Source organism: Molossus molossus, unplaced genomic scaffold (genome assembly GCF_014108415.1).
Source record: "Molossus molossus isolate mMolMol1 unplaced genomic scaffold, mMolMol1.p scaffold_m16_p_1, whole genome shotgun sequence".
Classification (NCBI taxonomy): domain Eukaryota; kingdom Metazoa; phylum Chordata; class Mammalia; order Chiroptera; family Molossidae; genus Molossus; species Molossus molossus.
In genome coordinates this window covers 217871968-217889991 of record NW_023425344.1, presented here as the reverse complement: position 1 = coordinate 217889991, position 18024 = coordinate 217871968, and the positions used below count along the sequence as shown (strand labels likewise).

The 18024-nt window shown below is 38.4% G+C and overlaps 1 protein-coding gene across 1 annotated transcript in view; it reads left to right on the top strand.

Moving 5' to 3' along the window:
* SGPP1 (sphingosine-1-phosphate phosphatase 1) overlaps window positions 1-18024 on the top strand; it is an 81742-nt gene that overhangs the window by 54431 nt on the left and 9287 nt on the right. The window contains exon 2 of the mRNA XM_036259142.1: window positions 11978-12067. Coding sequence (XP_036115035.1) covers window positions 11978-12067 — 90 coding nt within the window. The remainder of the gene's footprint in view (window positions 1-11977; window positions 12068-18024) is intronic.

Sequence of the window (18024 nt, the reverse complement as noted above, 5' to 3'; positions counted from 1 at the left end):
GGACCAAAGAGTCTCAGGTTCAGTTCCAGTCAAAGGCACATACCTTGGTTTGGTTTGGTCCCAGGCTCTGGTCAGGGTCATGCAGAAGGCAGGTAGATGTGTCTCTCGCTCATCAATGTTTCTTTCCCTCTCCCTCCTGCTCTATCTGAAGATAAATGGGGGGGAATACAGTTCATAATGTGCTATTGTGTGAGGTTGGTTTTTATATTTCTATGAAACTATGTTTTAGAAAAGTATATATTTGTTTTAAAAGATTAAAGCTACAGAATCTGTACCTAATGTTTATTCTAAAACAAGCATTGGAAATTTTTTTTTTTTTTTTTTTTTTTTATCCTCACCCGAGGATATTTTTCCATTTTTTGTACAGATAGAGTGGGAGGGACAGAGAGGAAGGGAGAGAGAGAGAGAAACATCGACGTGAAGGAATACATCGAGTGGCTGCCACCCGCACGACCAACCAGGGCCGGGGACAAACTGCAACCGAAGTACGTGCCCTTAGCGGGAACCGAACCCGGGTCTCTCCAGACCGTAGGCCGACGCTCTAACCGCTGAGCCAAACTGGCCAGGGCAAGCATTGGAAATTTTTTTTCCTAAATTTATTCAAAAGGATTTTCAGATTGTGGTTTATTATGGTTAATTCCAGAGATGCTCCTAGAACTTCGGGTTAATAGCCTGGGTTTGAGACCAGGAACTGAATGATACTATGGTATCGTTGGTAACCCCAAATTATTATGAATGTGATACTACAAGAGTAATTTTCTGCCCTTGCAGATTTGGTTCAGCAGTTAAAGCGCTGGCCTGTGGTCCAGAGAGACCCCAGTTCGGTTCCCGCTAAGGCCACGTACCTTGGTTGCTGTTTGTCCCTGCCCTGGTTGGGTCGTGTGGATGGCAACCACTCGATGTGTCCCTTTCACATCGATGTTTTTCTCTCTCTCTCTCCCTCCCACTCTATATGAACAAAATATCGAAAAATGTCGTTGGGTGAGTATTTAAAAAAAAAAGAGAGAGAGTGATTTTCTTAGTGCTGAAGGCTTATGTTTACTTCACTGAACAGGCTTATGTTTACTTCACTGTTTATTGACTGCCAACTATGTGCAGACTGTTGTTGGCATTGCTACTACAACAGTGCATAAAACAGACTTGGGGCCCTTACCCCAATGGTACTTACATTCTTAAGGAAAGAGATAAACAATAATTAAAATAATATTATATATAAGCACATCTAATGTATGTACACATAGAATATATATAAAATATATCCAAATGCATAAATACATCCTGTGTCAAAGATAAGGGTCTTTAATTTCTTTCAGTAATGTTTTATAGTTTTCAGTGTACTAGTCTTTCACTTACTTGGTTAAATTTATTCCTAGGTATTTTATTCTTTTGGGTGCTATTGTAATTGAATTGTTTTATTCACTTTTCAGATTATTCGTTGGTGGTATATAGAAACACAACTTTTGTGTGTTGATCTTGTACTCTGCAATTTTGCTGAATTCATTTATTCAAATGAATGGAAGGGAGGGAGGGGAGAGAGAGAGAAACAATGATGTGAGAGAGACACATTGATTAACTGGCTCTTGCATGTGCCCCAACCAGAGCAGGGATCAAGACTCTAACCCAGGTATGTGCCCTTGACCGGGAATTGAATCTGAGACCCTGTAGTCTGGGCCAGTGCTCTAACCACTGATCCACAATGGCCAGGGCAGATTTTCTACTTTTAAGATCATCTCATCTGTGAATAGAGGGAGTTTTACTTCCTCCTTTCTAATTTAGACATCTCCTTTTTGATTTTGCCTAATTGCTCTGGCTGGAACTTACTATATACAGTGTTAGATACCAGTGGTGAGAAGTAGACATCCTTGTCTTATTCCTAATCTTGGAGGGGAAATCCTTGTCTTATTCCTAATTACCATTGAGTATAATGTTATCTGTAGATATTTTATAAATGCTCATTATCTTGTTAAGGAATTTCCCTTCTAAGTTTTTGAGTGCTAGATGATTGTGTGTGTGTGTGTGTGTGTGTGTGTGTATGTATTTCATTCTACTAAGGTGGTATATTACACTGATTGATTTTTCTTTGTTGAACCACCCTTGCATTTCTCAGATAAATCCAAGCTAGTCTCAGTGTATAATAATTTTAATGTGCTGTTGGATTTGGTTTGCTAATACTGTTTCAGATGATGTTTGCATTAGTATTCACAGGGATAGTCCTCTGTAGTTTCTTCTTATGATGTCTTTGTCTGGTTTTGATATTAGGGTAATAATGGTCTCATAGAATGAGTGAGGAAGTATTCCCTCCTCTTCTATTTTTTGGAAGAGGTTGAGAAGATTGATGTTAAATCTTCTTTAAGTGTTCGGTGGAATTCACACCAGTGAAACCATCTGGACCTGGGCCTTTCTTTGCTTGGAGGTTTTTGGTTACCAATTCAATTGGGGTTTTTTGGTTGTTTGTTTGTTTTGTTTTAATCCTCACCTGAGGATATTTTTCTATTTATCTTAAGATAGAGTGGGAGGGGGAGAGAGGGAGAGAGAGAGAAACATCAATGTGAAAGGGACATATTGACTGGTTGCCTCCCGCACTACCCTGACCAGGGCCGGGTACGAACCACAAACGAGGTACGTGCCCTTGGCGGAAATCAAACCTGCAACTCTCTGGTCTGCGGGCTGACGCTCCACTGCTGAGCCAAACTGGCCTTGGCTTTTTTTTTTTTTTATCCTCACCCGAGGACATTTTTCCATTTTTTGTTCAGATAGAGCGGGAGGGAGAGAGAGGAAGAGAGAGAGAGAGAAACATCGATGTGAAGGGACACATCTAGTGGCTGCCACCCGCACAACCAACCAGGGCCGGGGACAAACTGCAACCGAGGTACGTGCCCTTAGCGGAAACCGAACCCCGGTCTCTCTGTACCGCAGACCGGCACTCCAACCGCTGAGCCAAACCGGCCAGGGCGGCCTTGGCTTTTAATTGTTAAGTGTGTTATGTTAGACTTTCTGTTCTTGAGCTAGTTGGTAATTTGCCTGTTTCTAGGAGTTTGTCCATTTCATGTAGGTTATCTAATTTGTTGGCATACAATTTTTATAGTTTTCTCTTATCCTTTTTATTCTGTAAGATCAGTAGTAATATCCCCACTTTCATCTCTGGAATTAGTTATTTTCATCTTCTGTCTTTGTCAGCTAGGTTAAAGGTTTGTCAATTTTGTTGATCTTTTCAAAGAAACAACCTTTGGTTTTGTTGATTTCCTAGTCATGAAAGTGTAGAGTTTGTGCCATATGAGATATTTCTTTTAATGTAGGCCTCTACTGCTACACATTTCCCTCTGTTATTTTAACTGCATTACATAATTTTTGGTATCTTGTGTTTTGTTTTTGTCTCTAAATAGTTTATAATTTCCCTTGTGATTTCTTCTTTGGCCCATGGTTACTTAAGAGTAGTTTAATCTCTACATACAGTTGATACTCATTTATGGATTGTATATTTGTAAATTTACCTACTCGTTAGAATTTATTTGTAACCCCACAGTCATTACATTCACAGATGTGCAGAGTGGCAAAAAATTTGTCATCTAGCATAAATGTCCCCAGCTGAGGTTGAACAAAGTAATGTTCTGCTTTCTTGTCAGCTATTATACTGTAAACAAGAGTCCTTTTCACAGTTCTGTTTAGTTCCAGTTTTTCACTTTTTTGTTTTTGGTAGTGGTTTTGCTTCTTTACATGTCCTCAAGCACAGTGCTGCAATGGTATCTAGTGTTCCTAATACAAGAAAGGTGCGATATGCTTTACAAAGAAAATATTCATGTGTTAGATAAGATTCATTCAGGCACCCTGGCCAGTGGCTCAGTGGTTGAGCATCAACCTGCGGACCAGAGAGTCCTGGGTTCTGTTTTCGCTAAGGGCATGTACCACAAAAAAAAAAAAAAAAGATTCACTCAGGCATCAGATATAGTTCTTTTGGCCATATATATTTTTTTTCTTTATTGGTTTTAGAGAGAGAGGAAGGGAGAGGGAGAGGGAGATAGAAACATCAGTTGGCTACCTCCTGCATGCCCCCCACTGGAGATTGGCCCACAACCTGGGCATGTGCCCTGACCGGAAATCAAACCAGCGACCTCCTGGTGCATGGGTTGACGCTCAGTCATTGAGCCACACTGGCCGGGCTCAGTTGGCCATATTAAAGAATCAACAGTACATTGCATCCAGAAAAAGGAAGAGGAAATTCACCAGTTTGTATGTAAGGAAAATGCTAACGTAGTATCTGAAGTATATGCTGAAACTATTGGAAAAGTAGCTAAATTTGTGGATTAATGAGATGACAACCAATAAAAGAAAGAAAGCATAGTGAACAGGATTATTGTGAGGTTGAAAGCCAAGGAAATTTAAAACCATGTTACTCAGAGTAAGGACAATGTTAAACTCCTCTCAGGTGGTGCTGGCTAGTTTGCACTTTTTTGTTTTTTTATCCTCACCGGAGGACATTTTTCCTTTTTTTTTTTTTTTAATTCAGACAGAGTGGGAAGGAGAGAGAGAAACATCGACGTGAAAGGGACACATTGAGTGGCTGCCTCCCGCACGACCCAACCAGGTCTGGGGACAAACTGCGACCAAGGTACGTGTCCTTAGGGGGAACTGAACCTGGGTCTCTCTGGACCGACGCTCTAACCGCTGAGCCAAACCAGCCAGGGCTAGTTTGCACTTTTCAAAAGGCATGCCAAGTGTTAAACTAGCAATAATCTTTACTCAAGATCAAGGGGCTGCAGGCGAATTTTAAATATCTGTTAAGTGTTACATAGGAAAAGGACTATGTGAAAGAGCAAGCAGGTTTTCAATGCTGATGTTACTGGCTTTTTTACTATTTCTTCAGTTCTGTCAATGTTTCCTTCAGAATTGACCTTATTATCAATCTATACTGTTCCTGTGTCTTTTGTAACAGTTTTTGGCTTAAAGTCTATTTTGTCTGATATTAGTATAGCCATGTAGCTCTCTTTTTTGGTTATTGTTTGCATGGAATATGTTGTTTACGTTTAACCAATTTGTGTTTTTGGATCTAAACTGAGTCTCTTTAGGCAGCATATAGTTGGCTCTTGTATTCTTATCCATTTTGCAAATCTGCCTTTTGACTGGGAAATTTAAACCATTTCCATTTAAAGTAATCACTGATAAGGAATGACTTCTGCCATTTTGCTATTTGTTTTCTGTATGTCTTAATACTTTTTTCTCATTTCCTACATTACTGTTTTCTTTTGTGTTTAACTGATTTTTTAAAAAATATGTTTTTATTGATTTTTTTAGAGAGAGAGGAAGGGAGAGAGATAGAAACGTTGTTGTGAAAGAGATACATTGATTGGCTGCCTCTTGCTGGGGATTGAACCCGCAACCCAGGCATGTGCCCTGACCGGGAATCAAACCGGGACCTCTCAGTCAACGCTCAATGCACTGAGCCACACCTGCTGGGCTAATTGATTTTTTGTAGTATACTATTTCAATTCTCTTCTCATTTTTTTTTTGTGTGTATATTTTTTAAATACTTTGTGATTACAATTAACAGTGAGATATATTTTGAAGGTTTAACTGATATGGTTAATGGACTGGATGATAGTCAAAGATAGCCAGATTTTTGGCCTGAGGTATGGAACTATAGAGAAATCATTTACTAGGAAGGGATAGGAAGGTGGTATCTTCAGGAATATCTGCTCAGATGAGAAGATGGAAGAGAAATCAGTTCAGATTTGGTCATGTTATATTAGAGATACCTGCTAGACACTGAAGTGGAAATAGCAAGTTGGCACTTAGATATACAAGTCTGGGATTCAGGAGAGATCCTGGCTAGAGCAGAAATTTGAGTTATGGACATATGGATTATATGTGTAATTCCTGAGATCATTAAGGAAGTGATTAGAGATTGGGAAATTAAGTATCCTTAGAACTAAATCCTGGGCACACTAATACTGAGGAACTGTGAAAAAAAGGGGGAACTAACAGGGATGACTAAAATGGAGTGGTTTGTGTATATATTTTATATATTTGTGATGAATTCTAGTATTTCTTGGGAAAGGATAATTCTGCATAAATCTGTTTTTCTTCCAATTATATCTAAATGAAAATAGTGGTCCTAAATTTGTTTTTTAGAGACAGTTTAATATGAAGTGAAAGGTAGATGCAATTTGAATATAAATATAAATAAATGTGCCAGGTGAATTGGTTATGCGTAATTCTTCCTACACCCCCCCCCCCCCAATGCAATCCCATTTTTAAATTACTACTTTTATCCAGACTATCTCATCTATTTCCATTAGTCTTAAAAATCTGTGGTCTTTTTTTCTTTTTATCTGCTTAACATTAACTGATGAAATGCTTCTTTGCTTTGATACTTTGTGATTCAGAATTCTGTTATTCAACGGGAAGTAAATATGAAAGTCATGTAGTCAGAATTGGACTAGATATTCCCCCAAATGTGTTTCTTTCCAGAAAAAGAAATCTGGAGGAAATATTCTGAAGGTAGAGACTAATGGCTGAAAAAACATCAAGCAATCAATAAGAATAAAAGTGACTCATTTTATTTTTAGTTATTCCTCACCTGAGGATATTTTTCCATCGATTTTTTTTTTTAAGTTAGAGTAGGAGAGAGGAAAGGAGGGAGGGGGAGAGAGAAACCTCAGTGTGAGAGACACATGACCCAGGCACATGCCTTTGACTGTGCCTTTGACCGGGAATTGAACCTGAGACCCTTTGGTCTACAGTCCAACACTCTTAACCACTGAGCCAAGCTGACCAGGGCAAGTGACTCATTCTTTTCTCAACCAGTTACTTTACCCCAGTGAAGTCTAAAAGTGCTCTGTAATAGAGGAAAAGGAAAATAAAAAGGCTTATAGCTTCTTCCTTAGGCTCTGCTTCTAGCTTGATTGCATTCCTAATTCTCCCATTTAAACACCTTGAACATAGTAAACCTGAATTAATGTGGATTGAGTTGTTAAATTCAGTTTCATTGTCTCTACTTTTCCCTTACCTTCAGCCTTAACCGATGAGACTATAAAAATTTTTCTTCAATCTTTTGTGTACAAATACTTTCCATTAATAACTTTGTACATTTTTATTTAAGTGAAAAAAGAGAAAGAAGAGGCTAGCTTAGTAGATTTTCTTAGTTGTTATTGTTTACTTCTTTGGTTCTCCTTTGCTATTAACAGTTGTTGTTTTTTAATTAACAAAAATTTAACAGGCCTGAGTGCCTGATACAGAGGTAGTCGCCACTGTTACCTCTCACCTAGATTATACCAACAGCCTTCTAACTGTTCTCCCTATTTCCACTTTTGATCCCTATTGTCTCATCTCACCATAGCAGCCATCATGACACTGCTCTGCTCAAAACCCTGCAATAGCTCCTCATTTGATTCATAAAAACAGTCAAATTTTTTACAGTGCCCTCTCGGCCTCTGTTTCACTGGCCCGTTACCTTTCTCACTTCTTCTCCTACTTGCTTTCTCTGCTCCGGGCACATTTCTTTATTAGAGACTTTGTTCTATCTGATCCCCTTGCCTGGTAGGTGTTCTTCCCTTGGATATTTCCTTAGCTAATTCTCTCACCTCCATCTAGTCTTGCTTCAAATTTCAGCTTCTCAATAAAGCCTGCATTGACTGTCTTTTATTTACTACTTTAACTTGCCGTATACATACTCCCAAACTTCTGATCCTATTTCTGTTACCGTTTTAGTTATAGTAGGCTTGATTGTGGTCTGTGAATGACTTTACGTCCAAATCTCAGCTCTTCTGATTTGTGCTACATATTCATTATGGATTAGCAAACAGCTTTGTTCTACTTAGAACCTCAAGAACCCAGGCTAATGGAAGTTTGCGCATCTTGTGATGTGTCTCCTGGTTCTGTTTTGGTGCATGTGGTTTCCAGGACCACATCTGCAGGAAAGAGAGTTCATAGACTGATTAAAAGTGGCTTAAATCACATTTTCTAGCTCCATGGCCAGACTAGGCACTTGGTCCCCAATCTAGCTGCAGATGAACTTGAAAATGTAGAAGTAGCACAAGGAATATTTGATGAACATTTGCTGTTTCTTCAATACCTGTTCTCATTTCATTCTTATTAATGTATTTAAATTTTTTTTATTACAGATCTCCTTCCGTTTCCCCTCATTGACACCCTCCTACCCACTCCTCCCAACCCCCACCACCTTAACCACACTGTTGTCTGTGTCCATTTGTTATGCATACATGCATATATGCATATATGTTCTTTGGTTTATCTCTTTATGCCCCACCCCCACCCCCCCCTTCCCTCTGAGGCTTATCAGTCTGTTTCCTATGTCCATGTTTCTGGATCTATTTTGTTCATCAGCTTATTGTGTTCATTATATTCCACAAATAAGGGACATCATGTGCTACTTGTTTTTCTCTGGCTGGCTTATTTTGCTTAGCATAATACTCTTCAGGTCCCTCCATGTCGTCTCAAAGGGTAAGAGATCTTTCTTCCTTGCAGCTGCATAGTGTTCCATTATGTAAATGTACCACAACTTTTTGTTCTCTTATTTCTCTATAGTACTTACCACGTTTGTAAAATTTATACACACACACATATACACACACACATATATAAATAATATTTTTTCTTTATTGGTTTTTAGAGAGAGAGAGGAAGGAAGAGGAGGAGAGAGACAGAAACATTGATGAGAGAGAACATTGATTGGCCGCTTCCTGCTTGCCCTCGACTGGGAATTTGGCCCACAAACTGGGCATGTACCTTGACTGGGAATCGAACTGGCTATCTCTTGGTGCATGGGTCGACGCTCAACCACTGAGCCACACCAGTGGGGATAAAATTTATATTTTTATATATTATATTACTTATATATTGCATATTTAAATTTAAAATTTTTTTTATTATTTTTTAGAGAGAAAAGAAGGAAGAGGAGGGAGACAAAGAAACATCAATGAGAGAGACACATTGATGGGCAGCCTCCTGCACACCCCCCACTGGGGATCGAGCCTGAAACCTGGGCATGTGCCCTGACCAGGAATCGAACCAGTGACCTCTTGGTCCATGGGTCGTTACTCAACCACTGAGCCACACCGACTGGGCTATATATTACATATTTTTATGTTTACTATGTAGTGCCCCCCCAGCAAGATGTAAACTTATTTTATTAGAAAACCACACTACTCACAATGTCTTGTACAAAGCCTTTGCTCATGTGTTCCTGATGTTTGTAATGCCCTCCACCTTTTCTGCCCTGTACTCCTTCTTTTCTATAAAGACTAAATTCTACTTATCTTTCAGGACAACTTGAATCTTACTTAATCTAGGAGTCTTTTTTAACAACTTTAAACTAAGTTAAATGTTCATTCGTTAGATACCCTCTGAACTTTTAGTATACTCCTGTCATAGCATTTACCTCATTATATGGTTACATTCTGTTTCCCCCTTTAACCACATTGTTCATGCATATGGGAAAATGGCTGGACAAATAGGTAGAGCTTGGAAAAGAAACTATGAGGATCTGAACAAGAGCCGTGTAAGTAGGATGGAGAAGAGATGACAGAATCAAGAAATATTTAGAAGGTAAAGTCAGTAAGACTTGGTTATTGGTTGCAAAGGAGGGATGAGGAAGTTGTCAAAGGTAATTCATGTTTATCACTTAGATTACTGTGTGTATTATGTTTCTAAATTAAATAGGGAATATGAGAAGAAGAACAAGTTTGGCTGGCAGGATGATGATTTCAGCTTGAAGTATTGTGGGTTTAACTCCATAGAGAGCTCAAGGTGGAGCCCTGGCCGGTTTGGCTCAGTGGTTAGAGCATCGGCCTGCAGTCCAGAGAGCTCAAGGTGGAGTATGTGCAATAGCTGGCTATATGGTTATTAAACCCAGGGGAATGGATAGGTCTTCAGCATGCTAAGTAGAGGTTAAAAAATAAGAAAAGGTGAGGCTGCAGACTACTAAGCGCTAAATTCTTATTTATACCAATGTTTAAGGAAAAAGAAGATGTGCTGCTTTTTTAAAATAAGTTTTTAATTGATTTTTTAGAGAGAGAGAGAGAAACATTGATGTGAGAGCGAAACACTGATCAGCTGCCTCCTGCATGCCCCCGCTATGTGGGATCAAGCCCAAAACATGGGCATGTGCCTGACCGGGATCAAACTGGCAGCCTTTCAGTGCACAGAATGACGCCACACCAACCAGGGCAGAAGATGTGCTCTTGTGTAGGAAACGACAACAACAACAAAAATAGATGGTTAAAAGGAGCCCTGGCCAGTTTAGCTCAATGGTTAGAGTGTTGGCCTGCTCACTGAAGGGTCATTGGTTCAATTCCTGGTTAAGGGCATGTACCTGGGTTGCAGGTTTGATCCCTGGCCCTGGTCAGGGTTGTGTGGGAGGCAACCAGTTGAGGTGTCTCTTTCACATTGATGTTTCTCTCTCCCCTCATCCCCTACTCTGTCTAAAAATCAATGGGAAAATATCCTCAGGTTGGGACACACACACACACACACACACACACGGTAACCAGGAGAGTGTGATGCTATAAAAATCAAGGGTATAAAGAAAAGATCAAATCAACATAACTATGTACTAAATCTTTACCTTTCTTCTTACAGTCCTACTAAACTCCTTTTTTTTTTTCTTTATTGATTTTTTAGAGAGAGAGGAATGGAGAGGGAGCGAGAGATAGAAACATCAATGAGAGAGAACATCGATTGGCTGCCTCCTGCGTGCTCCCCACTGGGGATCCGGCCCACAGCCTGGACATGTGCCTTGACTTGGAATCAAACTGGTGACCTCTTGGTGTATGGGTCAATGCTCAACCACTGAGCCACACCAGCCGGGCCGTAACTCCTTTTTTAAACATCATTTCTTATTGAACCACCTTGGATTCTTTCTTTCTTTTTTTTTTGGTTAATCCTCACTTGAGGATATTTTTCCATTGATTTCTCTTTATTTTTATTTATTTATTTTTAATCCTCACCCGAGGATATTTTTACATTTATCTTCAGACAGAGTGGGAAGGAAAGAGAGAGAGAAACAATGATATGAGAGCAACACATTGATTGGTTGCCTCCTGCACGACTTCCACCAGGGCCAGTATCAAACCTGCAACCCAGGTTCTTGCCCTTGACTGGGAATTGAACCTGACATCCTTTGGTCCACAGGCCAACGCTCTAACTGCTGAGTCGAACTGGCCAGGGCCCACCTTGGATTCTTACTGAATTGAACCACCTTGCTTCAAATATTGAGAAACATGAAGTTAGGCATAAACTGCCTCAGATATGCCACCTCCCTTTAGAAATATACCATCATGCCTATCTACCCTTTCTTTCTCCCCTCTAGTGCCAGGAGAGTCAAAGCCAACTCATAAACTAGTGCCTTTGATACCAAGACTTGTCTACATTTTGCTTTTTTCCTTTTTATGGCCAGTATCTCATCAAAACTTTTCTCAATAAGGTTACCATTTGAAATTTTAGTGGTGGGGCAGAAGTGGAAAACAAATTACAGAGTGCTGAATATTGAATACAAAATGAGGACATGTCAGTAGAAATTGCAGATAGCTGTTACTAATGGAAATGAGAGTGAGATAATGCTCAGTCTGCCTCCCCAGGAAAGTGAATACCCTTACATGGGCCAGATTCAGGTGCTATTCCAGAGGTACTTCATTTTGTAGCCTTATTAAAAAGTATGTCTCCTGCCTGTTTTTCTTTTTCTGTAGCATGCTGGTGACTGAATCTTTTCTGTAAAATCAAAAATGAGTCAGTTCCCACAATGTAGTGTGGAAACTTAAGATTTCATTCACTTGTTTATTTCATGCAAAAGTATTTCTTGAATGTCTCTGCTGTGTGTCATGTTTAAGGGTTAGTGCTAGAATACCTTGGGAATAAAAACACATAGTTCTTGTTTTCATGAAACTTTATAGTACAGTGATTTGTTTTTAATGTTCTTGTTTATATTTAGCCTAATTTATTTAATTTTGCTTTTTTCCTCCTTTAGTATCCTCTTATATATGGACTGATTCTTGTTCCCTGCTGGTGTTCCCTAGTTTGCCTAAGTAGAATTTACATGGGAATGCACTCCATTCTGGTAAGAAAAATGTTGTGTTTATAGTGCTTTATTTTTTCTAAAATTGACAGGCAATTTAATAATTTTCAATCATTTGTAAATTTACATGAAACCTAAATGAGAAAATAATAGTTATTGTAAATCTGTGTTTTGCAAAAATATCAACATGATGCTTTGTGAAGTTTTAACGTAGTAATCATGTACTTCATAAAAAGAGTTCCCAGTAACCACAGTAACTAGGTATTATACTCAGGATAACATTTCTTCTTTCTTCCAGTCTCAGTTTTTTGTTTTTGTTTTTTCTCATCCTCTTTTATGTCCCTCCTAACACTCAGTCAAAACCAACAATGTGAATACAGAAACCAAGAGAGCTCTACTTATTAGTGACTAGAAACTTAAATGCACAAACTATTTTAGTGCCACTTATTTTTACATATTAAACTCTAATTTTCTTCTCTTTCCCAACAGTATTTTAGGACTCACAGCAGATATTTTATTTTTAGAATGCAATTCAATTTCAAAAGCAGCAACACAGGAACCATGTACTATTTTCAGCCACATCTGCTCACTTCCCTTCTCCATCCCTGTGACATTCCTGTAGCCATCTCTTAACCAGATTACTGCAACAGCTTCTTAATTAGTTGTCCTCTTCTGGGTTGACACTGTTCCATGGAGTGTTCTGTATCTTGTCATAGTATACTTTCCAAAACACAAATATGATGCCATACTGAATGACTACATTTCCTCCACACTTTGAGGATTGCTATAACCTATGCATGAAATGCCCTTATCTTTCTTAGCCTAGCTAACCTACCCATTCTTCAAGATTCACAAAAATGCTGTTATTTCCTTTTTTTTTTTAATGTTTTTATCGATTTCAGAGAGAGGAAGGGAGAGGGAGGGAGAGAGAAACATCAGTCTGCTGCCTCCTGCATGCCCCCTACTGAGGATCGACCAGCAACCAAACTGGTAACCTTGTGGATGATACTCAACCAACTGAGCCACATTGGCCGGGCTCATCTTTCCTTTCTTAAGGAAAGATAACCCTTCTCTCAGAGCCTTTTGGTTTTTTTTTAAATCCTCACCCGAGGACATTTTTCCATTTTTTGTTCCGTTAGAGTGGGAGGGAGGGAGGGAGGGAGGAAAGGAAGGAGAGAGAGAGAGAGAGAGAGAGAGAGAGAGAGAGAGAGAGAGAGAGAAACATCGATGTGAAAGGGACACATCGAGTGGCTGCCACCCGCACGACCAACCAGGGCTGGAGACAAACTGCAACTGAGGTACGTGCCCTTAGCGAGAACTGAACCCGGGTCTCTCTGGACCTCAGGCTGACGCTCTAACCGCTGAGCCAAACCGGCCAGGGCTCTAAGAGCCTTTTGAACATAATTCTGGCATAGCACTTATCCTAAACTGAAAATGCTTTTTGGCTTACCTGTAACCCCCACCAGACAATAAGCAAGATGAGAAAAGTAATTGTATGTTTTCTCTCTCTATCCTTTACATCTAGTGTGGTGTCCCTTAAGACATTCTGTGAACCTATTATAGTGTATATAAAAGATCAGATGAGAAGGAGATATATGAATTAATTCATGGATTCCAAAAATTTCTAATGAATTATATTGAATTTTTCTTGTCCTTAACAACTTTCACTTTTAGAATTTTCATATTTGACTTTTTATAATTATATTAATGCAATTTTGAATTTATATACAATTGTATCTTTCTGACAAACATCTAATAATTTTATAATGAGACTAAGTATCACAGTCATATCAAATATAATTATTTGTCACAAGCAGATGTTATTATCCATCTCTGTGCCTTGTTAGAATTATTCCTTTCTACTACCAAAAATTAGCAATATTACTCCTAAATAACTTTCAAATGGTTATGCATCTATGAATGAAAAAAATGAATCCTTGATATTTCTTGAAGGAGAATATATTGGATAATATTTATAATAGGTTCATTATCAGCATACAATGAGTAATAAGAATCCAATTATACTGAATATATAATCTCAAAGATGCTGCTTTAAAAAAACAAAACAAAAAAAACAGCCCTGGCCAGTGTGGCTCAGTTGGTTGGAGCATTGTCCCATGCACCAAAGAGTCACAGGTTCAATTCCTAGTCAGGACCCATACCCACTTTGTAGGTTGGATCCCCAGGTGGGGCACGTAGGGGAGGCAGCCGGGTGCTCTATCAGTATTTCTCTCTTACATCAGTATTTCTCTTTCTCTCCTTTCCTCTTGCTCTAAAAATCAATAAAAACATATCCTCAGATGAGGATTAAAAAAAAAGTTTAGTGGATTGGTCAAATATTAAAGCTGAGTTTAGTTCATTTTTTTAAATAGGAATTCTTTTTTAATATGTTTTCATTGATTTTAGAAAGAGGGAGATAGAAACATGGATGAGAGAGAAATATCAGCCAGCTGCCTCATGCACGCTCCCTACTGGGGATGGGGCCCAAAACCCAAGCATGTGCCCTGATGGGATGGAACCGGAGACCTCTCGGTGCAAGTTACAATGCTCAACCAACTGAGCCGCACTGACCAGGGCTAGTTCATTTTGTATATACCAGATAATGTCTACTCATGAATCAGCTTAAGTAAAAACAATATTGATGTATTATTTTTCAAATAATGATTCCCATAATTGTAGTCCTTTGAACTATTCAAGGATCAACTTGTCCTGTGTATAGTATTAGCAGTTTTTGCTTTTCCTTTAAAAGTAAAATCACAAATAACTTGTAAATATTGCAAATTATAATTGTTATAACCACAGCTATTCCTAATCAATAATGTATTGCTTATCATTTGATAATTGGTATATGAAATTATACCCATAGTGAGCCCATTTTTTTTAACATTTGGGTCTAATTTTTCCCACAGTTTTCATTTTTTTCTATATTTTAATATTTTAGTGATTACCTTCATTTTGAATTATCTTCTTTTTCTTTTATGTTTTTATTGATTTTTATTTTTTTAGAGAGAGAGGAAGGGAGAGAGAGAGAGAGAAACATCGATGTGAGAGAAAAACCTCTATCAGCTGCCTCCTGCACGCCCCCTACTGGGGATGAAGCCCACAATCCAGGCATATGCCCTGACCAGGAATTTAACCGGGACCTCTCAGTCCATGGGATGACACTCAATCCACTGAGCCATACTGGCTGGGCTTGAACTATTTTCTTAATCATAGTTTGTATCTTCACTGTTTATTGTGAAATTAGTAAGGAACTATAGGCAGACTGTGCCCTAGAAGTTGCTAATAGGTGCTTCGATACCATATTATCTAAGCAGATATCTTCATTAACATTAAGAAGATAGTTCTAATGTGTTCTAAATAATTTATAATGAACACTTCATTCAGTATTTGCCATATGCTTTGTTATTGTCACAATACAAAGAGCAACAGCTTCATTTATTTTTAATATCCACTTATTTTCCTAAATTGATTTTCTTTTTTTTTTTTTATCCTCACCCGAGGACATTTTTCCATCTTTTGTTCAGGTAGAGTGGGAGGGAGAGAGAAGAACAGAGAGAGAGAGAAACATTGATGTGAAAGGAACACATCAAGTGGCTGCCACCCGCACAACCGACCAGGGCCGGGGACAAACTGCAGACGAGGTACGCGCCCTTAGCGGAAACCGAACCCGGGTCTCTCAGGATCTCAGGCCGACGCTCTAACCGCTGAGCCAAACTGGCCAGGGCCTAAATTGATTTTCTTTATCTCCAGAAAAGTAGGTGAGAGTTACTACATCCATTTTTTTGTTGTTGTTATCAAACCTAGCTCTCAAAATTTAATTTCTTGCCCTGGCCAGTTTGGCTCAGCGATTAGAGTGGCAACCTGAAGCCCCAAGAGACCCAGGTTCGGTTCCGCTAAGGGCATGTACCTCGGTTGCAGTTTGTCCCCAGGCCTGGTTGAGTCTGGGTGGCAGCCACTCAGTGTGTCCCTTTCACGTTGATGTTTCTCTCTTTCCCTCCCACTCTATCTGAACAAAATATCGAAAAATGTCCTCAGGTGAGGATAAACAAACAAACAAACAAACACAAATTTTTTAATTTCTTAAAACACAAGCCATTTTCAAGTTATTAGACTGGGTACTTGCAAATTACTGTTGTTATAGAGAAAGATCTAAAACAGTAAACATTAAGAGTTCTAATAGTGGTTATTCCTGGATAATAATTATTTGTTATTGTTTTCTTTTTTTTTGTGGTATGCGCTTCTAGCAGGAACGGAACCTGGGACTCTGTGGTCCACAGGCCAACACTCAACCGCTGAGCCAAACTGGCCAGGGCTGTTATTGTTTTCTTTTTCTTTTCCTCAGACAGAGTGGGAGGGAGAGAGAGAGAAACATCGATGTGAGAGAGACACATCAGCTGGTCACCACCCACACGACCCCATCCAGGGCCGGGGACAGACTGCATCTGAGTTACGTGCCCTTAGGGGAAACTGAACCAGGGACTCTCTGGTCCACGGGCCAACGCTCTAACCGCCGAACCAAACCGGTCAGGGCTATTATTGTTTTCTTAATGGCAAGGTTTTTTTTAATTGGTTTTATTAATTCCCACCTGAGGACATGCTTGCTGATTTTAGAGAGAAGGGAAGGGGCGGGGAGACAGAGAGAGAGAGAGAGAGAGAGAGAGAGAGAGAGAGAGAGAGAGAGAAGGAGAAATGTTGATCAGTTGTCTTTCCATACATGCCCCTACTGGGGATCAAACCCACAACCTTTTGGTGTACAAGGTTGTATGGGAGGACACTCCAACCAACTGAGCCAAACCAGCCAGGGACTACTTGTTATTGTTTCTCTGTATTTTCTAGTTTTTCTATATTGAGCATGTATTCAATTTGAATTTTATTATTAGAATGGATTTTGACATTTTGATCTTAAAGACAGTTCATTACAACAATATATTTTGTTGTTAGAAATTCTGTTGGCATCTCTGGCGTATTAAAATTAGAAGCAGGAAACCTTAAATGTATTATAATGATAATATAAAAAACCCTAGTAGGAGACAACTGGAGTTCTAAATTCTAGTCCCAGCTAATGACTAGCCTCTCTTGTTCTATTTCTTCATCAGGAGAAATGTAAAGGAGAAAATTCCAGATTTAATTACATAATAAATCTTATTGAATTTATGGTATTTGATATCTTCTACTATAAATTTAATGATAACCCTGAATATTCCACTTAAATGTATAATTAACTTTTAGAGCATAAAAATTATAATTAATAAGTACCTAAAATTATTCACTAAGTTTATTTTTGGAAAGTTTGCTACTTTGAGTTCTTTATGTTACATTTAACATTAATTTTCTTTGTTGCACACTTTATGCCATAATACCTGAAAGCACTTTGTTATACATATTAATGTTATACATTAAATATCCCAATGTTAGCTACTGTGTTTATGTCCAGAACTCGATCATTCATTCCTTCTGGTTTTGTTGCATGGAAGTTCAATATGCCCTTACTATCCAGGGTAATATCATAAACAATAACTCAATCAGAAAAGGAAACAGATTTGTATAGAGTCTTGTAACAATCTAAGTTTAATATTTATAGAGATATACAAAAAAAAGTAGAGGATAACAAATAGTGGATGTTTTTTGTCTTACTGAAATATACTTCTAAAAGTATAATTGATACAAGTTATCATTTTAAATAATTCTAATGTAAAAGTGATCAAACAAAAAATCTTAATCAATTTTTTCATTTTTAAGATATAAAAAACATTTTACAGGCATGAACATACTTATATCTACAATATTAAAGAACTATAATTTTTAAAAGTAGCCAACTTTAGAGCTATTAACCCTTCTTTTCACCTAACCTTAGAGTAAATGTATATGGTTTTATATAAATAACTTATCAGTTGTCATTTACTTAAAACATCTAACTTGGTACACATTCTGCATGAGATTTATAAGGCTCAGAACATTCCCACATTAGTATATAACTTAAAATTTTGAATCAGTCA